General features: G+C 64.2%; 1 protein-coding gene across 8 annotated transcripts in view; it reads right to left on the bottom strand.

Annotated features, from left to right (window-relative positions):
- RBFOX3 (RNA binding fox-1 homolog 3) overlaps positions 1-22,199 on the bottom strand; it is a 427,350-nt gene that overhangs the window by 8,850 nt on the left and 396,301 nt on the right. For 6 of the 8 annotated variants that reach the window (XM_058704179.1, XM_058704181.1, XM_058704178.1 and 3 more), the window contains 5 exons: positions 12,439-12,693; positions 6,829-6,966; positions 4,828-4,881; positions 3,904-3,996; positions 2,371-2,431 (listed from right to left, as the gene is read on the bottom strand). In XM_058704179.1, coding sequence (XP_058560162.1) covers positions 2,371-2,431; positions 3,904-3,996; positions 4,828-4,881; positions 6,829-6,966; positions 12,439-12,660 — 568 coding nt within the window. In that variant the 5' untranslated portion in view covers positions 12,661-12,693. The remainder of the gene's footprint in view (positions 1-2,370; positions 2,432-3,903; positions 3,997-4,827; positions 4,882-6,828; positions 6,967-12,438; positions 12,694-22,199) is intronic. The other 2 variants (XM_058704174.1, XM_058704177.1) reach the window with 1 other exon arrangement.

The following is a 22,199-nucleotide window of genomic DNA, read 5'->3' as shown; positions in this document are numbered from 1 at the left end:
ACACTGTTCTAAACCCGCCCAAGTGTCACACCCTCGCGTTTTACAGACGAGCTAGCGGAGGCTCGGGGAGGAAGGGCAGCCTCACATCCCAGAGCCGGGGGGGGGGGGGGGGGGGGGGGGCGGAGCCAGATCCAGGCCCAGCCCACATTCCTGGCGGTTCCCTGGCCTCCAGCGAATCTGCACCCACCTGTCCCTCTCTGCAGGTGGACTGGCCCAGGGCCCTCCGCTTCTGGACCAGTCTTCCCCTCCCACCAGGGACCCACGTGTAGGAGTGAAGCCCGCTTCCACCGGAGGGTCCGAGGGGTGGACGGCAGCCGGCTTTGAGTGGGTTCTGGCCCCAGGCGCTCGTTCAGATACCATGGGCACGGCATGGTGTCTTTGACCGAGCCCAGCCCCTGACCGCCTCGGTGTACCTGGTCTTATCTTGGCAGTATGTCCTGACAGCCCGGCTCCCTATCCCGCTTGGCTTTGTGAGGAGGGACAGAAGGGACCCGTACCCACTGGCCAGCTAGCAACACGCCTCTGGAGAGCGTGGCGACGGACGAGACCCTACCTGTGGGCCTCCAACCCAGATTCTAACATCCCCACTGCTGGGTGGGTGGCCGGGAGTGTCTGGGGCCTTGTTCCTCCCGGGGGTCCATTCTGTGTCTGAATGTTACTGCTGAGACTCTGGAATCTTCTCTAAATCCCACATCAGGAGGGAAGAAATGTTTCATCTCCTAAAAAGAACTCGTCCCAGGAGCTGAGTCTTCTTAGTAAGAACCACGATGGAGCGGAGTCCTGGGGCCAATGACCCAAGCCCACCCTCCCGCTGAGGCTCCGTCCTCGGGGCTCCCGTGGGTCCTTCAGTTCTGGAACCTTGGGCATCTTTGTCGGTCACTCTGGCTTTCTGATGCCTCCTCCTGTCGCTGCCGGTCCCGTTTCACTGTCTGGGACCCCAGATGACAGAGGCAGCCTGAGGTCCCCCTGGGTGACTCCTTTGTTTCTTCTGTAAATAGTCTTAACGCCTGGTCAAACCTGGTGAGTTTGGTTCCTGCAGTGGACACTTCGGCCCCCCGCCCCGCAGCCGATGAATTTCTGAATTCGATGGATTCTCTGGAGGGTTCAGGCGAAGGCAAGCCACGTACCCAGGCCGCCAGAGCCCACGTGCTGGGCTTCCGTATCGACCCACAGAGAACCCGGGGCCCGCGGACCGCAGCCCACGTCCTTCTTGCTCAGGCCGGCGAGGATGCTCAGGTCCAACCTTGGCAGTGAGCATTTCACTGTTCCCTGTCGTGAGACCACTGTGGGTTCCGCGCCCATCCCGGGCTAGGGACGTGGTCATTCAGGGATGGACTCCGTTCTGGATTCCATGCTTCCCGACGCTCCCGGCTCTGGCTGGAGAGCAGGGGGTGTGGCTCCCGGGTGACGGGGGCGACGGGCCCCCGATGATCGTCCTGACCTGCCAAACACACCTACCACTGTGCCTTACCGTGTCAAGCTTTCGGCAGGAGCTCGGGACGCTGGCAAAGGCGGGTGTCCCGAATTTCTTTAAAAAATGTGAGCTTTGACAGTCCTCCAAAAAGCAGGGTGGGAACCATGATCTAGTCTAAATGTGGCTCAGCCAGACCCCTGCCTTGCTCCCGGAGGCCCCGCTGGTGGGTCACCACGTGGCAGATCCCCCCCCCCCCCCCAGCGCCCTGACCCTTGCTGACCTGTCACCTGACTCCATGGGTGGCCAGTCATACAGGGACAAGAGCGCTGGGGGGGGGGGGGTGGCTTGGTCACTCTGCCCCTGCTGGGGGGTGAGACGTCAAGCCCCCATCCTGCAGGGAGACTCATCCTGACAGCAGGCTACCGCTCACCGGCACGGGCACGAAGTCAAGGGGCCCCAGCGCACTGCCAGCTGTGCCCAAACCAGTCCGCCTTGGCCGGCGGGGTGAAGACGAGAAGCGGCGAGGGCCACCCCTCCCCTCAGCCTCGGCGGTTCTGTCTTCAGGGTAGACTGGCTGCTTCTGCTTAGAGTCAGGTGTGTGGGTGCCCAAGACCACTGAGTTGGCGAGCATTATGTGCCCGTAAGGCTTCCCTTGGGGAGATCCCCTTGGGGACACTTGGGTCCCCAAGGCCCGGATGGAGGACTATCCGAATTATCGTCACACTCCCTCACTAGGGAGCGTCTCTAGCCCGGGCCCCGCCTCACTGCTTAGAAAATAACTAACAGTGGCCACCGCCCACTGTGCCCGGGGCCTGTCCCTGGGGTGTCCCGTGCTTGGGAAGGCCCGGGCATCCGGCCCATCTGCCCCCTTCTGACCCGGCGGAGCTGGGACACGAGGGGGTCAGCATCCGGGGAGGTGGGCCCCTGCAGCCTCCCAGAAGCCCTGGGGCCCTTACCGTTAGTGTAGGGGTTTGCAGTCTTCTTGTTGGTCATGACGCGGGCTGTGGCGTTATTGACCTGCCCGGAGAGAAGGGAGGAGAAGGTGAGGGTGTGCAGGGCACTGGGCTCCCTGCAAGCGTCCGGCCACCCCAGTCCTGCTCTGCACCGCTCCTGCACAGCCGCACCGAGGGCCCGGGGGCTAGGAGAAGGCCCGGGACAGCATCTGCGGCAGGCCTGGCCCCACACCCTGGCTGGCCCTCCTCCCAGGCCTCCCCTCCCCACTGTGCTGCCCCCGCTCCAGCGAGCCTGGGCCACCACGGCTCCCGGCGCTCGGCTCAGGCACCACGTCCGGCCCACTGGCCCTTGCCTTCCACACGCCGCGCCCGCAGACCAAGCCCCAGCCTCTCTCTCCGGCAACCCGAGGCCACTGGAGAAGCTGGCTGGCGGACTCTCCACAAAGTGCTCTCAGCCCAACTTAGCAGACCGGCCCCCAAGACATTCTGTGCCCTCGGTGGCTGCCGAGGCCTTCCTAGCCATGGGCACCCCTCTTGTCAGGGCGGGGGTAGCACCCCATTCCCCTGAGGCCGGTGGAGAGTCCCTGATGGGACACGTGTGCCCCTCGAGGGCAAGGCCGACGGGAGAGGGGGCAAGCGGGCGCCGAGGGCGTGGGTCCTAATTCCAGGCATCTGAGTCCCTGCAGGGGCCCGACTGGGGTGTAGGGAGGGTGGGGCTCGGCCTCTGTGGAAGGAGACCGAGAATAGGGCAGGTGGTGGAACTCAAGAGAGGAGTCGGGGCCACACTGCCTCCCCATGTCCTGTGTGAGCCCCTGGGCCCGGGCCTGCATCCCCCGGTGCCCACCGGGTGCTGCACCAGAGCCTGGCCGAGGTCGGTGCCCGCAGGGCTGCCGCTTCTGGAACCCCTCGCCCCCCCAGGCCCTGCCGCTTCTATTCCCACGGACTTTACACTCGCTGCGCACCCCTCCCCTCCCTGGCTACCCCTCGCTGCCCTGCCTGTCCAGGAGCCCAGCTCCCAGGCCGCAGCACTGGCGAGGGGGATGGGCAGCCCACCAGGGAAGGGGTGAGGGGGGCCAAAGGGGACCCGTGGTCTCCTCTCTCTGCCGCTCCTCTGGGCTAGGTCCCTTTCCAGGCCCTGGCAGCTGGGGAGGGGGAGGACAGGGGACAGCTGCTTCTCCCCGGAGGGAGGGGATTAACAGCACCTCCCCACTGGGGGACAGACTGGGTTGGCTGTGGTGCTTAGAGCTGGCCGGCCTCAAACGTGTTGTTCTGGGGGCTCCTCCCAGTGTCTGGCTGACTCCCACAGTTGGGGGGCCTCTTCCAGAAAGCAGAGGGAGGGGGCCCTTGGGTGGGCCTGAAGTGTAGGCCCACGAGGGGTGGCAGGAGATGGGCTGGGCTCTGCCCCCCGCCCCGTCTCCCTGCCCTGGGGACCCTGGCCCGGCTCTCTGCAGGGTGGCCGCGGGGCTGGGGTGGGGGACCTGGGTGACAGTGGCGTTTCTCAAGGGCGCGCCCTGCGCAGCACACTTATCTGAGCACCTCAATTTTCCGTCCCTCTACGATCGTCCCATTCAGCTTCTCCCGGGCTCGGTCAGCATCTGAGCTAGTTTCAAAAGTTACAAACCCAAAACCCTGTGAGCGGAGAAGGACAGACACGGAGAGAAAGGATGAGAGAAAGGAAAAAAAAGGAGGAGTGGGGAGGGAGAGAGTGGGAGGGGGAGAGAGAAAGATGGGCGGGGGGAGAGAGAGAGGGGGAGAGAGAGAGAGAGAGAGAGAGAGAGAGAGAGAGGGACTGAGTCAGGTGAGTTGAAGGAGAGGTCGGCAGCCCAGAGGTCTGTTCTGGTACCACCGGCAGGATGCCCAGGAAGGGTCCGGCCCCAGGCGGGGGCAGCTGCCAGCCTGGCCTGAGCCCGGCCTGAGCTGACCGCCTGGCGCCTCCGAGAGGACAGGCCAAAGCCGTGAAAGAGATGCCAACCCGGCCAGGGGCCAGGACTGTGTCACCCTAATGCCACCTGGGGGGCAAAGCTGGGTTTCAGGACCTCCTGGGGGCAGCCCCACCCCCCATCACCCTAGGAGCCTGGATGGGGGTCTTCTCTTCCCTGAGCAGGGAGCAGGGCCTGTCTTTGCCCACCCTGCGGCCGTGCCCACCGGCCTCGGGGCCAGCTCCCGGGCAGGCCGGCGGCCCCCTGGCGGGGCGGCTAGGCGGCTGGGGACCCGGGGCTCAGCGGGGGCGCGGACAGAGAGGTCCCGGCAGCTCAGACAGAAAGCATCGCAGCTGCAGCAACGACACAGACAGCGGGGTGGGGGGGCGGGGGGGCGGAGGAGCGGGGAATACAAGCACCCGTGTAGCTCAGGGGTCCTCGGGCTCGAAGCTCTCCAGGAAGGAAACGCACATTTCACACGTTAGCCTGGCGGGACCTACAGCCGGCGCTGTAATGGTGGCGGCCTCTGGGCGGCACCCACCTTGGAGCCCCGCTCGTTAAAAATGATCTCCACGTCTAAAATTTTTCCGAATTGCTGCAGAGACAGAGAGGGGGGTGGGGAGACAAGGGAGGATGGGTTAAGACTGCTGGCCGGCCAGCTCGCCTGCTTCTCAGGAGACCCTCGCCTGCTGCCCGGGTCTGGCCCGAGCCCCCCTCCCTGCCCCCAGCCTCCTGCAGGGAGTAGGAAGAGCTCTAGGTGTAGCATGGTGGGGGGACAGGAGACCCCTCCCTACATTCTCACGGAGTGCGCATTCCCTGCCTGAGACCCGCGTGGGGGCCGAGGACCGGGGAAGGGTGCAGCGCGGTTGGAGTCCCTCTCCTCTCCCTGCCGGGACCTGCCCCAAGTTACCGACGGCCACCTCTAATTCATGCTAGAGGGTAAAGGGCTACAGATAGGTCCTTCCCAAAAGCCGATGGGCAGGAGCTCTCAGAAGAGACAAAGTGCTATGGACAGACCTGTGCTGCCAGCGACCTGTGCAGGACAGAACCGATCCCAAACTCTACTTGACTGGGACATACCGGCCAGGCAGGCCCAGATGCTCTGGCTGCCCCCTTCCTGCCCCATCACCGGCCCAGAATCCCCCCGGGGCAGCCCTGTCTCTCTCACTGTTGCAGGAGACCACGAACCTGTGAAGGCCAAATCCCCGAGACCAGGTCCCGGGGGGGCCCTTCCGAGGCCTCTGGTATGTGTAGGCGATGGGCTTCCCCTCATCCCACAACACTGGGACTAGGGTGTCAAAGGAGCAGTGACGTGACACGGAAGAGGACAGCAATGCAATCTCAACTCTGACGGAAGGCTGGAACAGGGCTGGTGCTGCCTGTCCTCGTGCGGGGACAGGCGGGCTGATGCTGTGGTGAGGGGACAGGGGACGGGCGAGTTGACGCCCTGGAGCAGGGACGAGGACAGGTGATCTTACGCTCTGGTGAGGGGACAGGCAAGCTGACACCAGCAGGTGTCCGCTGTATGGGGAAGAGGGATGGGACGTGACCTGGGGACCGAGGTCAGGGCGAGCTTTGTACAGCGGCTGCTTTAACTGGGGACCCCCAGGATCAAAGGGGTTGGCAGCTGCCGGGGCCCAGGCCGAGTGGGGCAGAATCCTGATGATTCCACATCCCAGAGGCCCCTCACTGTGTCTAAGCCCCCAATCCGATGGGGCCTGGCCTCCAAGAAGGGGAGTGGCTGCTTGGGGCCAAGTGTGGGTGCCGGGTCCATCCTGAGTCCGCCCTCATGGCACCTCCCCTTTGACAAATCCCATCTGGGTCGGGGGGGGGGGTGTGGCGTGAAGGCAGGGCTGGGGTTCAGAGGCCAGGGGTGGGGGCGGGCACAGTGCTGGCGGCGGGAAAGAGGGTTTGGGGAGAGGGCGGAGGCGCGGGAAGAAACGCGGGCCAGGCCCCCCGGGGTTTCGTGGCTGCGCTGTTTGGGACGGATGGCCTGGCCGGTGCCGGCCTGCTCGCCCACCGGGCAGCCGCATTCAAGTCAAGCGGCCCAAGAGAGTCGCCACGAGACTGGAGGCCCGCCCTGCTGGAACCAACTGGGGGAGTCCAGAAGGACAGTGGCGCGTGCTTGCTTCCCATGGTTTGAGCGTCTGGCCGGAGCCCCAAGGACACGGGCCCAGAGAGGGTGAGTGCTCAGCCCTCGGGCACACAGGAGAGGCAGGGCTGGTCGGCTGCTGGGCCTCGTGGGGCCAGGAGGCCGAGCTGCCCCTCCCGGTGCCCTCTGAGGGCACAGGGGTCCTGGGAGCCCCTGTCAGACCGCGGGGACTGCAGAGTGATAACCTAGCGGGCACCTGATAACCTTTGGGCCTCGAGGGGCCTCTGAGAAGCGCCGAGGACGGAGGAAGTGGGGGTGGGGGTGGGGCGTGGAGGTGCTGCGTGTCTGGCTGCCACCCCTTCTCGTTTCCACCCTGCAGGCTCAGGTCAGAGCTGGACCCAGGGGACCCCGAGTCGGGAGAGCCGGCACGGAGGGGCCGCAGGCACTCACCCCGAACATTTGCCGCAGGTCGGGGTCCCTGAACCGGAAGGGGATGTTGGAGACGTGTAGCCGCTTGGGCTGCTGCTTCTCTGTGTGGTCAGAGGAGTGGAGCGGCTGGCTGTCCGTCTGTGCCGCCTCGTCTGTCTGCTGCGGGGAGAGGACCCGGGCTGTGAGGTACCCCTCTCGGCCCCCGTCCCGTCCCGTCTGGAGGGGAGGCTCTGAAGGCCAGACCCTCCAACTCCCTGGGCCTCCCCATCCTGGGGCTGGGGGCCACAGGGGGGCCGGGCAGGCGGTTCTCACTAGGTGCGGCCCAGCGGCACCTTGACCTCCGAGGCCCCCCCTCCAGGCCTCTGCACGTGGCTGTGCCCAACACCACAGACGCCAACGTGGGGCCGGCGACCCTGGCCGGGTGCGCTGTCACCACCTGGCTCAGCCCTGAGCACACAGGTCTGACCTTAGCGGTCCCTCGGCTGCACCGACTATCCTGACCCTCAAAGTCAAGGGTTCTCCCTTACCCCACACAACCCAAGTTCTGGGAGCACGGGGGCCTTTCTGGCTTCCTAGGCCTGATGAGAAGCCGGGGAGATGTCAGAGCCCGCCCCCAGGCACGCACGCCCGCGAGGTGCTGCCCCTCGTCCTAGCCCCCGTGCTATGCAGCACCCGGACCCTCCGCAGGGACAGGCCACCAGCGCACCAGCAGGCCGGCCCCCAGCCTGGTTCCGTCCCGGCCGAAGCACGGTGCCGACGGCATGTGGCTTGGGCTCCATCGACGTGTGCCCGGTGGGCGAGCAGGTGACCGACCCGAGTCTCACTGTGGCTCAGCTCACTGGCGAGGCGAGTGGGAGTGTCCAGGGGCAGCTATCAGCCAGCGACAGACACGGTGGGTGGCACCCACCCCGGGGGCTCCACTGTGTCCCCAGGTGCCCGGCAGGGATGCCAAGGCTTTCTTGGGGTCGCGTCCCCAGCACTCTGCGTGGCCTTGCGTCCTTGTCCGGGGTCTGCGCCTCGGACGGGACCTTGGCTGGAGGCACGAGGGGCACCCTGAGCTTCTCTCTGCCCGGAGGGAGCGCAGGGGGAGGGTCCCCCGAGGCCCAGGCTGGACTTCGCAAGAGTGGAGGTGCTGGTGGCCGCGGCCTCGCTCACGGCTGGAGGAGCACGGACAGCTGAGCAGTGGCGACGGTCGGGGTGCAGAGAGCCCGGGGAGAGACGCCCGGACACCGCTTCCCACGGGCCTCCGAGAACTGCCGCTTCGCTGGTTTCCTTTCTGCCGGGTTTCCTTGCCGGCAATCGAGGGGGCGCTGGCCGCTACCACAGGCCTCCCAGAGTCCGGACGGGTGAGCAGGGGGAGGGCCCGTGCCCGAGGCTTCCTCCCGGCTGAGGAAACAGAGCCCGAGAGTCAGAGCCTCGTCCAAGGCGACGGCTAGTGGCCAGAGGTCTGTCTGTGGGCTCCTGAGTGGCTGCCCTCAATGGCCAACCGTTCATCCTTTCTGGAAGGAGGGGGCCGCTGCCCTGCTTCGGCACTCAGCCAGGAGGCCTCTGGCCAGGCGCCAGGGTGCCACAGGCGAGGGGGGTGGACGTCATCAGCTCCGGGGCCGCTGGTCCCTCGCACCCGGGTCTGCAGCACACGGTGTGCGATCCCAGGTGTGGTTTGAAGCCACCGTCCTCCTGTTCACCTGGGGACGTGTGTGGCCCAGGGAGGCCATCCCACGAGCGGTGGGCCCCATTCTGCTGAGTGTGTGTTCTCTGAGCCCTCCTATCGGGCTGGCAAGAGTGACGTGTGTCCGAGGGTGGGGCTGTAGGTGATGGTGGCGCCTGGGCCCGGGGGCCACCAAGCAGCCCCAGGAGCCAGTCTGCTGAGGCATCCGGATGGGGGGGGGGGGTGGCAGGTCTGCGGGAGCAACGTCTGGCAGCTGCCTTTGGGCACCTGGGGGGTGCTGGGGAGCACCCGGGGGCTCCTCCTGCCCAGCTAGGGACCTGCAAATGCCCAACAGTCCGGCCCGCCCCTCCCCCCCCCCCCCAGTTGTCCTCCTCCCTTGGTCCCACTCTGCTGTGCCGAGAGCAAGCCTGTGCTAGTCCTCCAGAGGCTCGTGGGTGCCCCTGAATCAGAGCAGGGCCGGCCACGTACCCGCTGACTCTCCCGCTTTCTGGTTACGACAAAGTGTGGCTCTTTCCGTGCACTGGTCAGGGTGGGCCCAGCGCCCTCTGTCACTCCAGCCCCACCGAGTGCATTTCACACAGCTGTGCCCTCAGTTGCTCCTGGGTACGGGTGACTAACGGAATCCCCCTAAATTTGGGGATTCGGCCGGGGAGGGGCATGTAATGCCGGCTTGGGGCCAGCAGAGGGCAGCGGTCAGCTTAGCCAGCTGGCACCCAAAGGAGCGGGGGAGCCCTGGGCACAAGGTGGAGGGGCGCGGGAGGGCGCTGACGAAGTGAGGCGCCTGCGGCCTTCCTGGACTGAGTCTCTACCCTGGGCCTGTCCTCATAGCAGGGCTGAGCCCACTGTGAGCCTCCACGGTCCGGGGGCCTCCTCCGGGCCTCACCGTAGAGGCCTTTAAGGGGAGCCAGCTGAGGGCCAGGAGGGGGAATGGGGCGTCGGGGGGTCACGTGGGATGAATCGTGAGTGGGGCCAGGGCACAAGCAAGAAAGGAGCCCCCTCACCCGAGCGCAGCTACACGCAGAGGCAGGTGAACGGGTTCAGTGGCTGTAAGACGGTAAGATGGGCAAGTGTCCCCGGCGGGGAGGGGGCTGCGGTGGGGGGTGGGCCGGGCTGTGCTGCCTTTCCCTGGGACTCCCCATTTCTTTCCTGTCCCTTTTAAAGCAATCTTTGGCCCCAGGGCTCCAAGGCAGGGAAGAATGAAGCAACAGTGACCACCTCCCCACCGGCCTCCCTCCTGCCCCGTCTGGCCACAGCGTCCTTGTCCTTCTCCATGTCACCTTAGCCATCACTCAAGGCCAGGAGCCGACCCCTGGTGGGTGGGAGGCAGGGTCCACATGCCACCCAGGGCACCTCCATCCCCAGAGCCTGCAGCCCCTTCACCTGGGGCTCCCCGAGGTCACTCAGCACAGTGAGAGGTGTAGAGAGACCGTAGTGGGGGCCAGCGGCCTGGCGGGCACTCAGGCAGCAGGCAAGGACCTGGCGGGCCCGCTGGGTGGCGAGCTGGCCTGGGAGGAGGCGTCCTCCACGGGTGGGTAGCCTCAAGCCATCTGTTTGCGACGTCTTCTTTGTCGTAAGGGGCAGCCCCGTCCTTGGGCAGAGCCGGGCGCTCCCACTGCGGACTCTGAGCCACGGAACGTTCTAAGCTCTCTGCCGGCCACTGCACCTGTTGCACTGATGCTGACGGATGGCCTTGTCTGTCGGCACCCTGCCAGCATGGTGGCGGCACGCGGCTGAGTCTCCCCGGGCTGGGGGGACCGGGGTGGGGGGGATACATCTGCTCTTCCCCTCTGCGCTGCGACCAAAGTCCACCCTTTTCCTTTTGCTTAAAGCTCCAGGAGCGAAGCCCTCAGGGGACCGAAGGCCACAGCTCCTGCTAGCGTGGCACCTGCTGGCTGGGGAGGACAGAGAGGAGGCTGCGGTGAGTGGAGGACCCCGCCCACAAGGATGGGATGTGTGACCCAGCACGAAGGTGTTCAGGCTTCAGCTGGGAGCTCTGGGCAGCTTCTCTGGAAAGAAGAAGGTGGCTACCGGAATCTCAGAGCAAGATCTCCTCTCCTCCCAAGGTGGGCAGCCTCTGCCTGTGGACGCTCCTGGCCTCCAGTGGTGGCCCAGCTCTTTGCCTGGGCGTCTTCGGGTCCTCTGCAGGGCTCAGGTGGCCCCGGGGCATGATGGGTCCCGGTCGCTCCTCCTCCGTATCCCTGGACGGAAGACCTACGGACCCTGACCCCCTTGCAGGGACTTGGAGAGACTCGAGCCGACCGAAGGAAGGTCAAGGCTCCCCATTCACCAGGCCCGGGAGCTCTCCTTGGGAGGCTCTCGGCCTGGGAAGTGAGATGCTCACCTCTCGGCACGAATCCTTTCCGGGACTCCTGAGTCCCTTCCACGACCCATACTCTGTCCCATGACTGGCCCCCTGTTGACTTTTATGTCCTTGACCGGTGGGAACCGGTGGCCACCGCGGGGCAGGGGGGTCATTTCTTCCGTGTGCCCCCAATGCTGGCTCAGTGCGCGCCCCCAACAACCGTCTGCCCAGTGAAGAAGACTTCATGCTTTCCCCCCTTAGGCCTCATCTGGTGATGCAGGGTACCAAGCAGGCCCCCTGGCTGGCTTCTGCCGTGCAGGTTTGCGTGGTCGGCCCCCCACTCCGAGGCATCTGCCCGTCTGGCCATCCTGTGTCCTGTGCTTGCTCCCAGGGCAAATTCCCGGGCCTCAGTGTCTGCTCACGAGGAGGTCACATCGCAGGAGGTTTGGCCGGACACATGCTTTCCCATCAGAACGGGCCCATCTGCCAGCAATGACAGTGCACAGAAAGGCCCCTCTGGCTCTGGTGTGAGCACACCCCGCTCGTGGGTTTCAGGAAGCAGAAGCAGACAGAGCGGCCCCAGAAGTACGTGTCAGCTCTGGGTTCCAGGACCCACGGGTGTTGCCTTTTCCCCCTGTAGGAACCCTGGGGGGTCCCCACCTTTTCCCGCTGTAGGAACCCTGGGGGTCCCCGCCCATGGGACGCGGGGATGCGGGGAGTGGTCAAGTTGACTCAGGCTGGTGGCAGTCCGCACGGGGAGGAGAGGCAGCGGCTGGGCCCCAGACGAGGGTCGGGGCCAGCCCAGCGGGCAGGTGCGCCCACACAGGGAAGGTGGGTAGTATCTGGATCCACACGGTGCCCCCACACCCCCGGCAGCCAGGCTGGAGCAGGGGGAGGGCTGAGGGAGCGCAGGGCAGGGGCGCCCATCGGGACGCTGCCAGGGCGGTGCCCCTCCCGGGCGGCACAGGGCGTGCTGGCCTCCTGCCCAACCCCTGCCAGCCAGCGCTGGGAGGGAGCCAGCAGGGACAGCCCGATGCCCCCAACGCCCTGGGGCGGGCAGGGGCGGGCGCCTGGAGGAGGCACTTGGGAGGGCCGGGGAAGGGCTGGAGCAGGCGGGGTTCATTCAGGCTGGTCCCCGGGAGGGGGCTGCCCTCGTGGGACGCCCACCCCCCCAGGCCGGCCGCTCGCTCCCGGCCACAATCCTTCGCTGTCAGGGAATGTCTGAGAAGCGGCCGGCTCAGCACTTTCTCCTCGGAGCCGCATTACGACCACATAATCAAGGCTCTCTGATTGGAGGGCAGCCGGGCGGGTACATTACGAGCGATTAGAAACGATCGCCGTGCCCGCAACCCGAGACACGCGAGGGGCCCCAGGCCTCCTCTCCCACTGCCCCGTCCCCACCTGCGCAGACACCCGGGCCTGGGCCTCAGCCGGCTGCGGGGTCACTGCCCACCCGCGGTGCCTGGCCCTTGGTGTGACAGAGACCCTTGGTGTCCGAGGCTGAAAGCCCCTTCCCCGGGGGGCAAGGACCTGGCTCCCCACCACGAGGCCCCTCCCGGCCCCTGACCTGCTGGCCCGCACGGCCCTGCCATCCCTCCCCTCTGGGTGGGCGTGCCCCGCCCCCCTTCCCCGAGGCTCCAGGCTCCAGGGGCCCCCTTACCGGCACAGTCTGGGCCCCAGCGATGGGCTGCGTGCTGGCCTCGGGGCCCGGCTGCTCGGGGTGGGTCTGTGCTGGTGTGTACAGGGTCATGCCGTGCTCCGGGGGGACCGGGGTCTGGCCCGAGTACTCCTGCGTGGGGTGCGGAGGGGGTGGCGCGTACTCGGCGGGGATGCCGTTCTGTGGCGGAGGGGGGTACTGGGCGGGGGGGTAGGGCTGGGCCATCGCTTCAGGTGGAGCCGTGGCGTCCTGATTGCCCTGTGGGGGGAAAGAGAGTGGCTGGTTAGACCGTTGGCGGGCCCCGTCCCTGCCCACCTTCCTTGTGAGAGTTCACGGGCTGAACGGGGGCGGAGGGGGGCGGGTTCCAGAAGCTCCCGTGGCCCCTCAGCATTGCCCAGGCCCCCTGGGTGGTGGACTCCCCGACACGGGGCTCCAGATCTGAGCCATTAGAGGGGACTGCCGGGGCGGCAGGTGTCTGGGGAGCTTAGGGCTCGAGACCACTCGTGCACACACTTGTCGTTGTCAGACCTGAGGCCACTAAAGTCACACGAAACCGTAGGAAAGGACCCCACGCGACGTCGTGCACCCTGTACCCAGCATCAGCCAGCGGTGACCTCTCGTGACGCCATCCCACCAGGAGACAGTGATCCAGACAAGACAAGAACTCTCTCTCGTTACCCTTAGCGCCACACCCACACCCTCCTCCCCGATGAAGGCTTTCAGCCTTGATTTTCCCATTGGTAAAGGAGGTGAAGGAGAACTTCTGCCCAGAAGGTGATCAGAGTTGATCTCACAGAACTCGGAGTCCGCACCACACGGCCCCCCTGATGGCCCTGATGGTGAGGTGTGGTCTGTGGGGCAGGAAGGTTCTGGCTCTGTCTCGACGACAACCCCTGAGCACATCTCCAGAAGACCCCACCCCACCCTTGCAGGGCTGCTGCCCCAGGCCCTGGGCAGGATCCCGGCAGAGCAGAGGGGTCTTCAAATGGGGAGCCTGGACCCAGCAGCATCACCTGGGATCTTATCAGCAGCGCAAGGTCTCGCCCTCACCCCAGACCTCCCGCTGCAACCTGGGCACTTGTGGGAGCCCCTGATGTGGCCCTGGGAGGAAGGAGCCCAGAGAAGGGACTGGGGTCCTCAGGCTGTCAGAGGGGAGGTGGTGGGGAGGGCGGGCTTTCAGCAGCCCCTCTGAGCAGGCGAGACACTCTCTGGCCTTCTGAGGGTGTCCCCAGGGGAGAGAATGCCGTCTCTGAGAATCCCGCCTGCCGATGTGGAAGGACCCCTGCACAGACTTACGGTGCTTTCCTGATGTCTCCCTGGGGAGGAGCCCCGTGCACTCCCATGTTGCCCGTCACGCCGACCGACCGTGGCGGGTTTCGAGGCTTGTTTCCTTGTCCACCCTTCCCCCTGCATGAGATAGGTGCTCCTCTGCCCCCTCCTTCATCAGGTTATACTCATTTACCCATAACTGTGGGGGCGCCAGGCCCATGGCCGTGGTGGAGAGTCAGGCGGGATGGGCAGCCCGGCCCGTGCAGACTCTGCAATCTGGAGCGGGGGTAAATTCGGACAATTACCCAGAGCGTGAGGTGCCCTGTCCTCAGGAGGGTGTTGACGAATGCGCGAACGCCCTGGGCTGGGTGTTCTGTCTTCCGGCCGGGGCCCTGTCCACCTGCCCACCTCCCTGCTAGTGGGGGGCTGGGGGCCCACTCTCTGCCAGCACCCCCCACCCAGTGCCAGCCTCCCTTCTCAGCGCCCACTACCCCTAACTCCTGGGGTGACCCTGCTGAGCGCTGGCCTAAGGAGCCGAAAATCCTGTCCTTCTCCTCCTCCTGTGCAAAGCTGCCGGGTCCCACCTCTGTCTGCAGAGACTGAAGCCCGGGCAGTGTCGGAGTTCCAGAGAGCAGGAGGGGAACACGCGTGTGCATGCACACACGTACCCGTGTGAGTGCACGCCCTTCGCTGGACATCCCCCCTCACCGCTCCAAAGTAGCCCGTGAGGTCCCACTACCTGCTGTGAGCAGATGTGCTGGTGGGCTCAGGGTTGGGCTCAGGGTGGGGAAGGGTCAGGTGAGGGGAGGTGGAGGGTTGGAGGAGGCCAGGGAGGGTTGGAGGCCAGGGAAAGGGGTGAGGGGAGCGGGAGGGGGCAGGAGGAAGAGGAGATGGCCAGGGTAAGGGGGAGGGCACTGTCAGAAGCCTCCAGAGATCAATTAACTGATAAATATTTGATCAGAACCTTCACTAACATCTTCCCAGTGTCCCCGCTTCCCTACCTCCTCCAAGGCCTGGGAAGGAGGGGCTCTTCTCCCCTCCGTGCCTTCTCACCCCGCCCCCACCTCTCCCCAGCGCCCTCTTCCCTGGGTCCCCTCGGGACTGAGTGACAGCAGACGCCCCGTCGTTCCCCCACCCCGCACTGCAGTGGCTCCCTGGGCTGGACACAAAGGCGGGACACCAGGCAGCATGTTTGTGGTTACTGAGTGCCGGGGTCCGGAGGCATCTGGGTGGGCAGGAGGTGGCATTTGGGCCATTTAGCACAGGACAATAAATCAGCACGTCTGAGAACATGGTGCTCTCTGTTTTGCAGACATTAACTCACTTAATCCCCCTCCAACCCACAAGGCGAACAGCATTCCCCATTTTCCAGCCGATAAAACTGAGGCACAAGGGCTAAGTGACTGGTCAGGCTGCCACGGCAGGAGCTGGGAAGGCAGCGCAGGCTGCCCGGCCCTCAAACCTATGCCTCTGCCCCTCCATGCACAACTGTGGCCCTTCGCGGGGGTGTCTCTGCGGGGGGTGAGGTTTTACAGCTGAGTGACAGAGTTCAGAGCCTGGGCTACACAGGCAGGGCTCCCTCTTAGCCCCTGGGTGGCCCCGGGTGACCATCCATCCTCTTTGGCAAGTTCCCTCAACCTGCAAGAGGTCGTCACGGTGCCCGGACAGAGGAAGTGCATCATAAAGGCTGGCGACTGTGACTCGGGGGGTCTTGGGGAGACCCTCACCAGCCCTGCCTTGTGTCTCCCCCACACCCGCGCTGGAGGTGGTTGTGGTCAAGCGAGTGGCTCTCACCCTGGCTGCACACCCCACGCCTGGACCCCTCCCCAGGGCGTCTGAGTCAGTTTACATCCAAACTTGCCGAGGAGGTGCTGATGTGCAGCTTGGGCTGAGGGCCCTCGGGCCATACTTGATGGGAAAGCAGGGGGTACCAGGTGCACCCTGGGGGGTGTCAACACCTGACCCACACAGGGCAGCATGGCCAGTGTCACCACGTTCTTTTTCTTCCTTCTTCCTTGGTCTGCTGGGGCCAGAGTCAAGGAGAGGCTTGGCTCTGAGGCATGAGCCGAGCAGAGTCCTCCTGCTGGGCTGGGGGCTCGTCTCAGCCGGCGGCATTTCAGAGCAGCCTGTGAACATGTCTGGCTCCCCAGGGGACTGGCAATTCCCAGAGCACGAGAGCAACTCACTCATTCTCTGCTCCCGCGTCCCTGCACTCAGCACAGCACTTCACCGCACTCGGAAGAGTCTCAATGCACATCGGATGGGTGGACGGGTGGATGGATGGATAGGTGGATGGAGGGATGGTGGATGGAGGGATGAATGGATGGACCAATGGACAAACAGGTAGATGAATGGACAGATGGATAGGTGAATAGATGGATGAGTGGATAGAAGGATGGAAAGATGGATGGATGGACAGAGGATAGCACGGGTGGATGAATGGATGGGTGGAAAGATGGATGGACAGATGGACTGACGGACAGATGGATGATGGACAGACAGGTGGATGACTGGATGGATGTATGAATGGATGGGTGGAAAGATGGATGGACAGATGGATAGGTGAATAGATGGATGAGTGGATAGAAGGATGGAAAGATGGATGGATGGACAGAGGATAGGATGGGTGGATGAATGGATGGGTGGAAAGATGGATGGGTGGATCAACGGATGAATGGATGGGTGGAAAGATGGATGGACGGACAGATGGATGGACGGACAGATGGATGATGGACAGACAGGTGGATGACTGGATGGATGTATGAATGGATGGGTGGAAAGATGGATGGACAGATGGATGGATGGACAGACAGATGGATGACTGGATGGTGTATGAATGGATGGGTGGAAAGATGGATGGATGGACGAACAGATGGATGGATGGACGAACAGATGGATGGACGGACAGACGGATGGCTGGATGGCTGTATGAATGGATGGGTGGAAAGATGGATGGATGAACGGACGGACGGATGGATGGATGGACGGATGGATGGACAGACGGATGGATGTATGGATGGATGGGTGGAAGGATGGATGGATGAACGGACAGATGGATGGATGGACGGATGGACAGATGAAAGGATACGTGGAAAGCTGGAAGGATGGATGGATGGACGGACAGATGGATGGATGGACAGACGGATGGATGACTGGATGGATGTATGAATGGATGGGTGGAAAGATGGATGGACAGATGAATGGATGAGTGGAAAGATGGATGGATGGATGGATGGATGGATGGATGGATGGATGGATGGATGGACAGACAGATGGATGACTGGATGGATGTATGAATGGATGGGTGGAAAGATGGATGGACAGATGGATGGATGGACAGACAGATGGATGACTGGATGGACGTATGAATGGATGGGTGGAAAGATGGATGGACAGATGAATGGATGGGTGGAAAGATGGATGGAGGGACGAACAGATGGATGGATGGACGAACAGATGGATGGATGGACAGCCGGATGGATGGACAGCCAGGTGGATGACTGGATGGATGTATGAATGGATGGGTGGAAAGCTGGATGGATGGATGGACAGATGGATGGATGGACAGACGGATGGATGTATGAATGGATGGGTGGAAGGATGGATGGATGGATGGATGGATGGATGGATGGATGGATGGATGAACGGACGGATGGATGACTGGATGGATGTATGAATGGATGGGTGGAAGGATGGATGGATGAACGGACAGATGGATGGATGGACAGATGGATGGACAGATGAATGGATGGGTGGAAAGCTGGATGGATGGATGGACGGATGGATGGATGGACGGATGGATGGATGGACAGATGGATGGATGAACAGACGGATGGATGACTGGATGAATGTATGAATGGATGGGTGGAAAGATGGACAGATGGATGGATGGGTGGATGGGTGGACAGGTGAATGGATGAGTAGCTGGACAGTTATTATCCCACTCCCTTTCTCTCTCTCGTGTCATCACGTTAGCCTGATAAAACCAGTAAGATCCAGCTCTGCCCACTGTACTCCACGGCCCACACCGTGGGAGAAAAACAGAAGACCACCCTGAACGATTCACTTAAGTTCACTGACTCCTGATAGAAGCAGGCCTGGCATTGCCACTCAGCTGTCGCTCAGCTCTGGGTGACCAGTTAACTCACCCTCCTCAACCCTCCCTTCTCCGCTACCCTCGCTCTTGGCGATAAACGTCCACACTCGCCTGTTGGCCTGCCCGCCTCATATCCTAGAGCCCAGCCCTTCTCACCAACACGTGCTCACGGTTCTGGTGACCCACTGCAATCCCTCCCGTGACCGGAATGGGAGAACCTCCTGGACCCCGCAGCCTCGTCAGCCTACGCCCCCGATTCACTGCTTCCCCACAGAGTCTCTCGAGTGAGCCGCCTGGACCTCTGGCCCCCAGTCCCTTTACTCCCACCCTTTCTCAGCCCCACTCCCAACTGGCTTTCCCGGCACCGTTTCCCGAAACCGCCTTCGTCAAGGTTCCCACGTCTGCCATGCTGAAAGCCTCGCTGGGCCTCATCCCTCAGCAGCACTGGAGGTGCCGACCGCTCCTCTCTCCAGAGACACTGTCCTCTCTCGGTCTGGTCAAGCCGCACTCTGTTCGTTCCCTGGCTTCGTTGGAAGTTCCTTCTACATCTGCGTTACTGTCTCCTCCCCTCTCCCCAACCTGTAGATGCTACAGGCCCCCAAAGCCCAGTCCTTGGACCCTCTCTTCTGTGGCTCTTCACGACCTTGTCTTCACGACCTCAAGGCTCTCAGTCTCAATTTTAAAATAGCCGCTGTATGTGGGCCAACCCCAAATTCTATCTGCATCCCGGGCTCTTCCCCGCAATTCTGCGGTCTGCACGCCTCACACGCACGAGTCGAGCTTGACCTCCCCCTCCCCATGGTCCCCATCAAACTGCCCCTCTTGAGGTCTTCCGCATCTCAGGAAACACCCCTGCCCACAGGCCAGGGCTCAGCCCTACACCTGGGGTGACACCTTTCTGTCCACTGCCAACGATCAAGCAGGAAGTCCTGTCGGCGGCACCTTCAACACGTGCCCAGAACCCAACCACCTTGACCGACTCACCGCTCCCACCTGGGTCCGGCCCCCACGACGTTCCCGTCTCCCTGCTTCCGCCCCCGCCCCTACAGTCCGTCCTCTCCGAGTAAAATCCAGAGTTCCGACGTGGCCCGTTGGCCCTGCCTGACCCGGACCCCCTAATCTTGGGTCCTCATGTCCTGCTTCACTGTCCTCGCTTGTTCTCTGCCGGTCACAAGGGTCCCTGCTGTCCCTTAAACATCCAGTTCTGGCCTCAAGGAATTTGCACTGGCTGTTCCTTCCGCAGGGACGCCGTTCCCCGCACACCCCACAGAGGTCTCCCCTCCTTCAGGGTCACGTTCTCAGGGAAGCCCCCACTTTGCACTCCCCATCCCCTGACCTGGCTTTGCCCTTCTCTGTCTCAGAGTCCCGACGCGGCCATCATGCACCGTCTGCCTCCCGCCCCAGGACGTCGTCTCCAGGCAGACCTCACCCGTTGCCGAATCATCTCCTGCACCCAGAGCGTGAGGACACACAGTAGGACTGTGACACAGGCGCACCTCGCGGACGAGTGAACGTGTCGTGACAGCGGTCACCAACAGAGCTAAGTGTGTCCCCAGTGCCACTGCACGGAGTCCCCACAACAAGCCTGGGGGCCGGGCTCCGTGGGAAAGTGTGGGGGGTGGGGGTGGGGGGACAGCCTGGGCCGCGCTCCGCATCTCACGTTCTCAATTCTGCGGGGCGGGTATTTCGATCGCCACTTTTACAGAGAGGGAGTGGAGGCACGGAGGCAGAGACCAGGGCACCCGCCGGGGGTTCCGGAGCGGGTGAGCACACAGAGCCCTCCCGTCCCACACCCTCCGCTGCACGTGTGCTCACTCCAGATGCGAGGGGGGGACGGCCCGAGGCGAGTCTGCAGGCGGACGGTGGTGGCCTGCCCGGTGCTGGGCTGGAACCCGCCCCTTCCAGCTCCTGCCGGCTCACGAGTGCACGAGTGCCGACCCGGAACATCGTTTTCCGACTCCACGTTTGGTGACCTCGCCTTGGCAGCGTGAGATCGGCCAGGGCGGGAGTATCCACACCCCACGAACTGGCAAGTGCCACCCTTCAGGGCTGCGTCTGTCCCCGGAGAGCTGGCTGTTAAGACGCCCGCACAGCACCACCGACTCCCTCACCCACCGCGGGGTGGCCGCCAGGGCTGCCCTGGGGCCCACGTCCCGGCAGAGAAGCGGTCCCGAGCATGACCGTCTGCACAAAGCCAGAGCCAAGGGCGGCCCGAGCAGCTTTACGGAGCCCCTCCTCCGAGCCTGCGTTTGAACGGGAACGAGGTGCAGGCTGTGTCCGCGAGGAGCTTCCGGCCCAGCAGGAGCCAGCCACGCCCAGAAGACACTACCAGAGGCTGGATGGAAGGTGAGAAGTTCCAGAAAGATCGATGTTCCTGCATCTGGCAAAGGGGAGCCGAGGGGAGCAGATGTCCCGTGTGGCTGGCCTTGAGGGTGGGGCCGGGGCTCTGTGAGTGACTTCACCTCGGGTCCGCCATCTGTCCAGCCAGCCTGGCTCTCCCCTCGCCCGAGAGGTGACAACGTGGGCTGCACCTGTGCCCTCTGGTGTCCGCCCAGAGGAGAGCACGTCCAGGGTATTTAGTCCCTGGCTCCCTCCCCGGGGGGCTGTCTCGGGCTGGCTGTGACCTGGGGGCCTGGACCTCCCCTGGAGGGTGACCCTCCCTCCTCCTCGGGTCCACTGGCTGCTCCCCCCTCACCCCCTCCCGAGGTGGCGGCGGCTCGGTCACCGTCGGCGCTGGGGGGGTCCTGCGTGCTCCCCGGCACTCCCCCTCTGTCCACCCTCCCGACACTGCTGGAAACAGTCTCACGTGGAATTTCCCCGCGGCGAAGGAGGGAACCAGCTACTCCCTCCTGGATCCTGAGGACGTGCTAGTCCAGGATGTGGACTCACCCTGCTGAAGGACCAGGCGGGCGTGTCTACAGGGAGGCGGGTCCTCTCGAGGACGCCTCGCAGCTGAACTGCCTGGTCTTGGCCCCTGCTCCCCGAGGGGGCTGCCCGTGGCACCAGGATCCTCAGCTGCTAAGTGACAGCAGGCTCAGCCTTACCTCTTGGTCTGTGGAAGAGGACGGCGTCCTGTCTGCCTGGAGGCAGGGGCTGGGAGGGAGGATCCTTCATCTTTAGGAGCCAGAGCTAAGGTCCCCCCAGGTATCTCTGCCCATCCCACTGGCCCAGAGCATCCTCCGCCCCAGCCTGAATTCCCAGGTCCCCCGGCCGGTGTGTTCCCGTCCTGCTGGGGTGAAGGTCCCCGTGCGTGTCAACGGATGGACTGGTGGGATGCTTGGGGAGCAGGGTCGTTGGGGGAAGGGGAAGGGGAAGGGGTCAGTGGCAGCCAATGGCGCCCCCCTCCCCGCCCCCCGGACCTTCTCTCTGCAGTCCCTCTGGCTCCTCCGCTCACAGTCCCTCCAGGACAATCAGGCTAATTGCCTCTTGGACTCCTCACCCCAGGAAGGAGGGCGCCGCAGGCCCCGGGCCCGCAGGCCAGGCTGCGGCCGGGAGACTGGCGGCACAGGCTGGGCAATGAGCCATTTCTCCACCCCTGGGCAAAGCTGGCTCCCAGACAGGGCGGAGGAGGGGGCGAGGCAGAATGGCAGAATGGCCCTGGCGTGGACCAAACTATTAGGGCGTAACGTGCCCAGCCCACTCTGTACCACGGCCCCCTGCCCGTCAGGTGTCGGACCCCCACCCTCACAGCCGTGCCGCGCACACCCATATGTCCCCAAGTCACCAGCGTCTGCTGAGCTCCACCGCCTGCCTGGCACCAGGGCGCATCCCGGTGGTGAGCCGGGCCTGCCCTTGGGGCCCTGCAAACTCAGTGACTTCCTGGTGACCTAAGCTACGTTTCATGGAGGGGACCCTGCGGCCACAGGCCACGTGACGAGCGAGCAGGAGGTCTGGGGCACTCGCAGTGTGGAGGTAGACGTGGCAGAGGCCAGCGGGGAAGCGGGCAGGGGACCGGGTCTTGGAGATGTCTCTGCACATGCTCCCCGTGGCTGGAACCACAACGGGGCAGACAGACGTCAACTTCCCAAGCCCCGGCCACAGCCTGCTCATCCAGAGGCACACAGCATGGGACGATTCCCAGGGCCAGGAAAATAGGAGGGCCGGTTTCCAGAGGACACCTGTCCAGAGAGCCCTTTGTGAGCACTCCTGGCCCGTCCCCCAGCTCCCCTGGGAGAGGAGAAGAGTCAGGCTGGGGCTGGCCTCCAGGAGGCAGGAAGTAGCACCCAAGTCCCAGGGGCCTTCAGTGACAGCCGAGCCAGGGGACCTCACGGCTCTGACCTCCCAGCCTGGAGGTGGGATGGCCCTGTGTCCCCTGCCCCCTGGCCCCCGACCCAGGCACGCACACGTGAGGCGGTGGCCCCATCTCCGACCGTGGGCGACACCCAACCTGCCCGCCGGG

The sequence above is a fragment of the Neofelis nebulosa genome, chromosome 16 (genome assembly GCF_028018385.1).
Source record: "Neofelis nebulosa isolate mNeoNeb1 chromosome 16, mNeoNeb1.pri, whole genome shotgun sequence".
Taxonomy (NCBI): Eukaryota; Metazoa; Chordata; class Mammalia; order Carnivora; family Felidae; genus Neofelis; species Neofelis nebulosa.
This window is presented reverse-complemented; position numbering and strand designations above follow the sequence as displayed.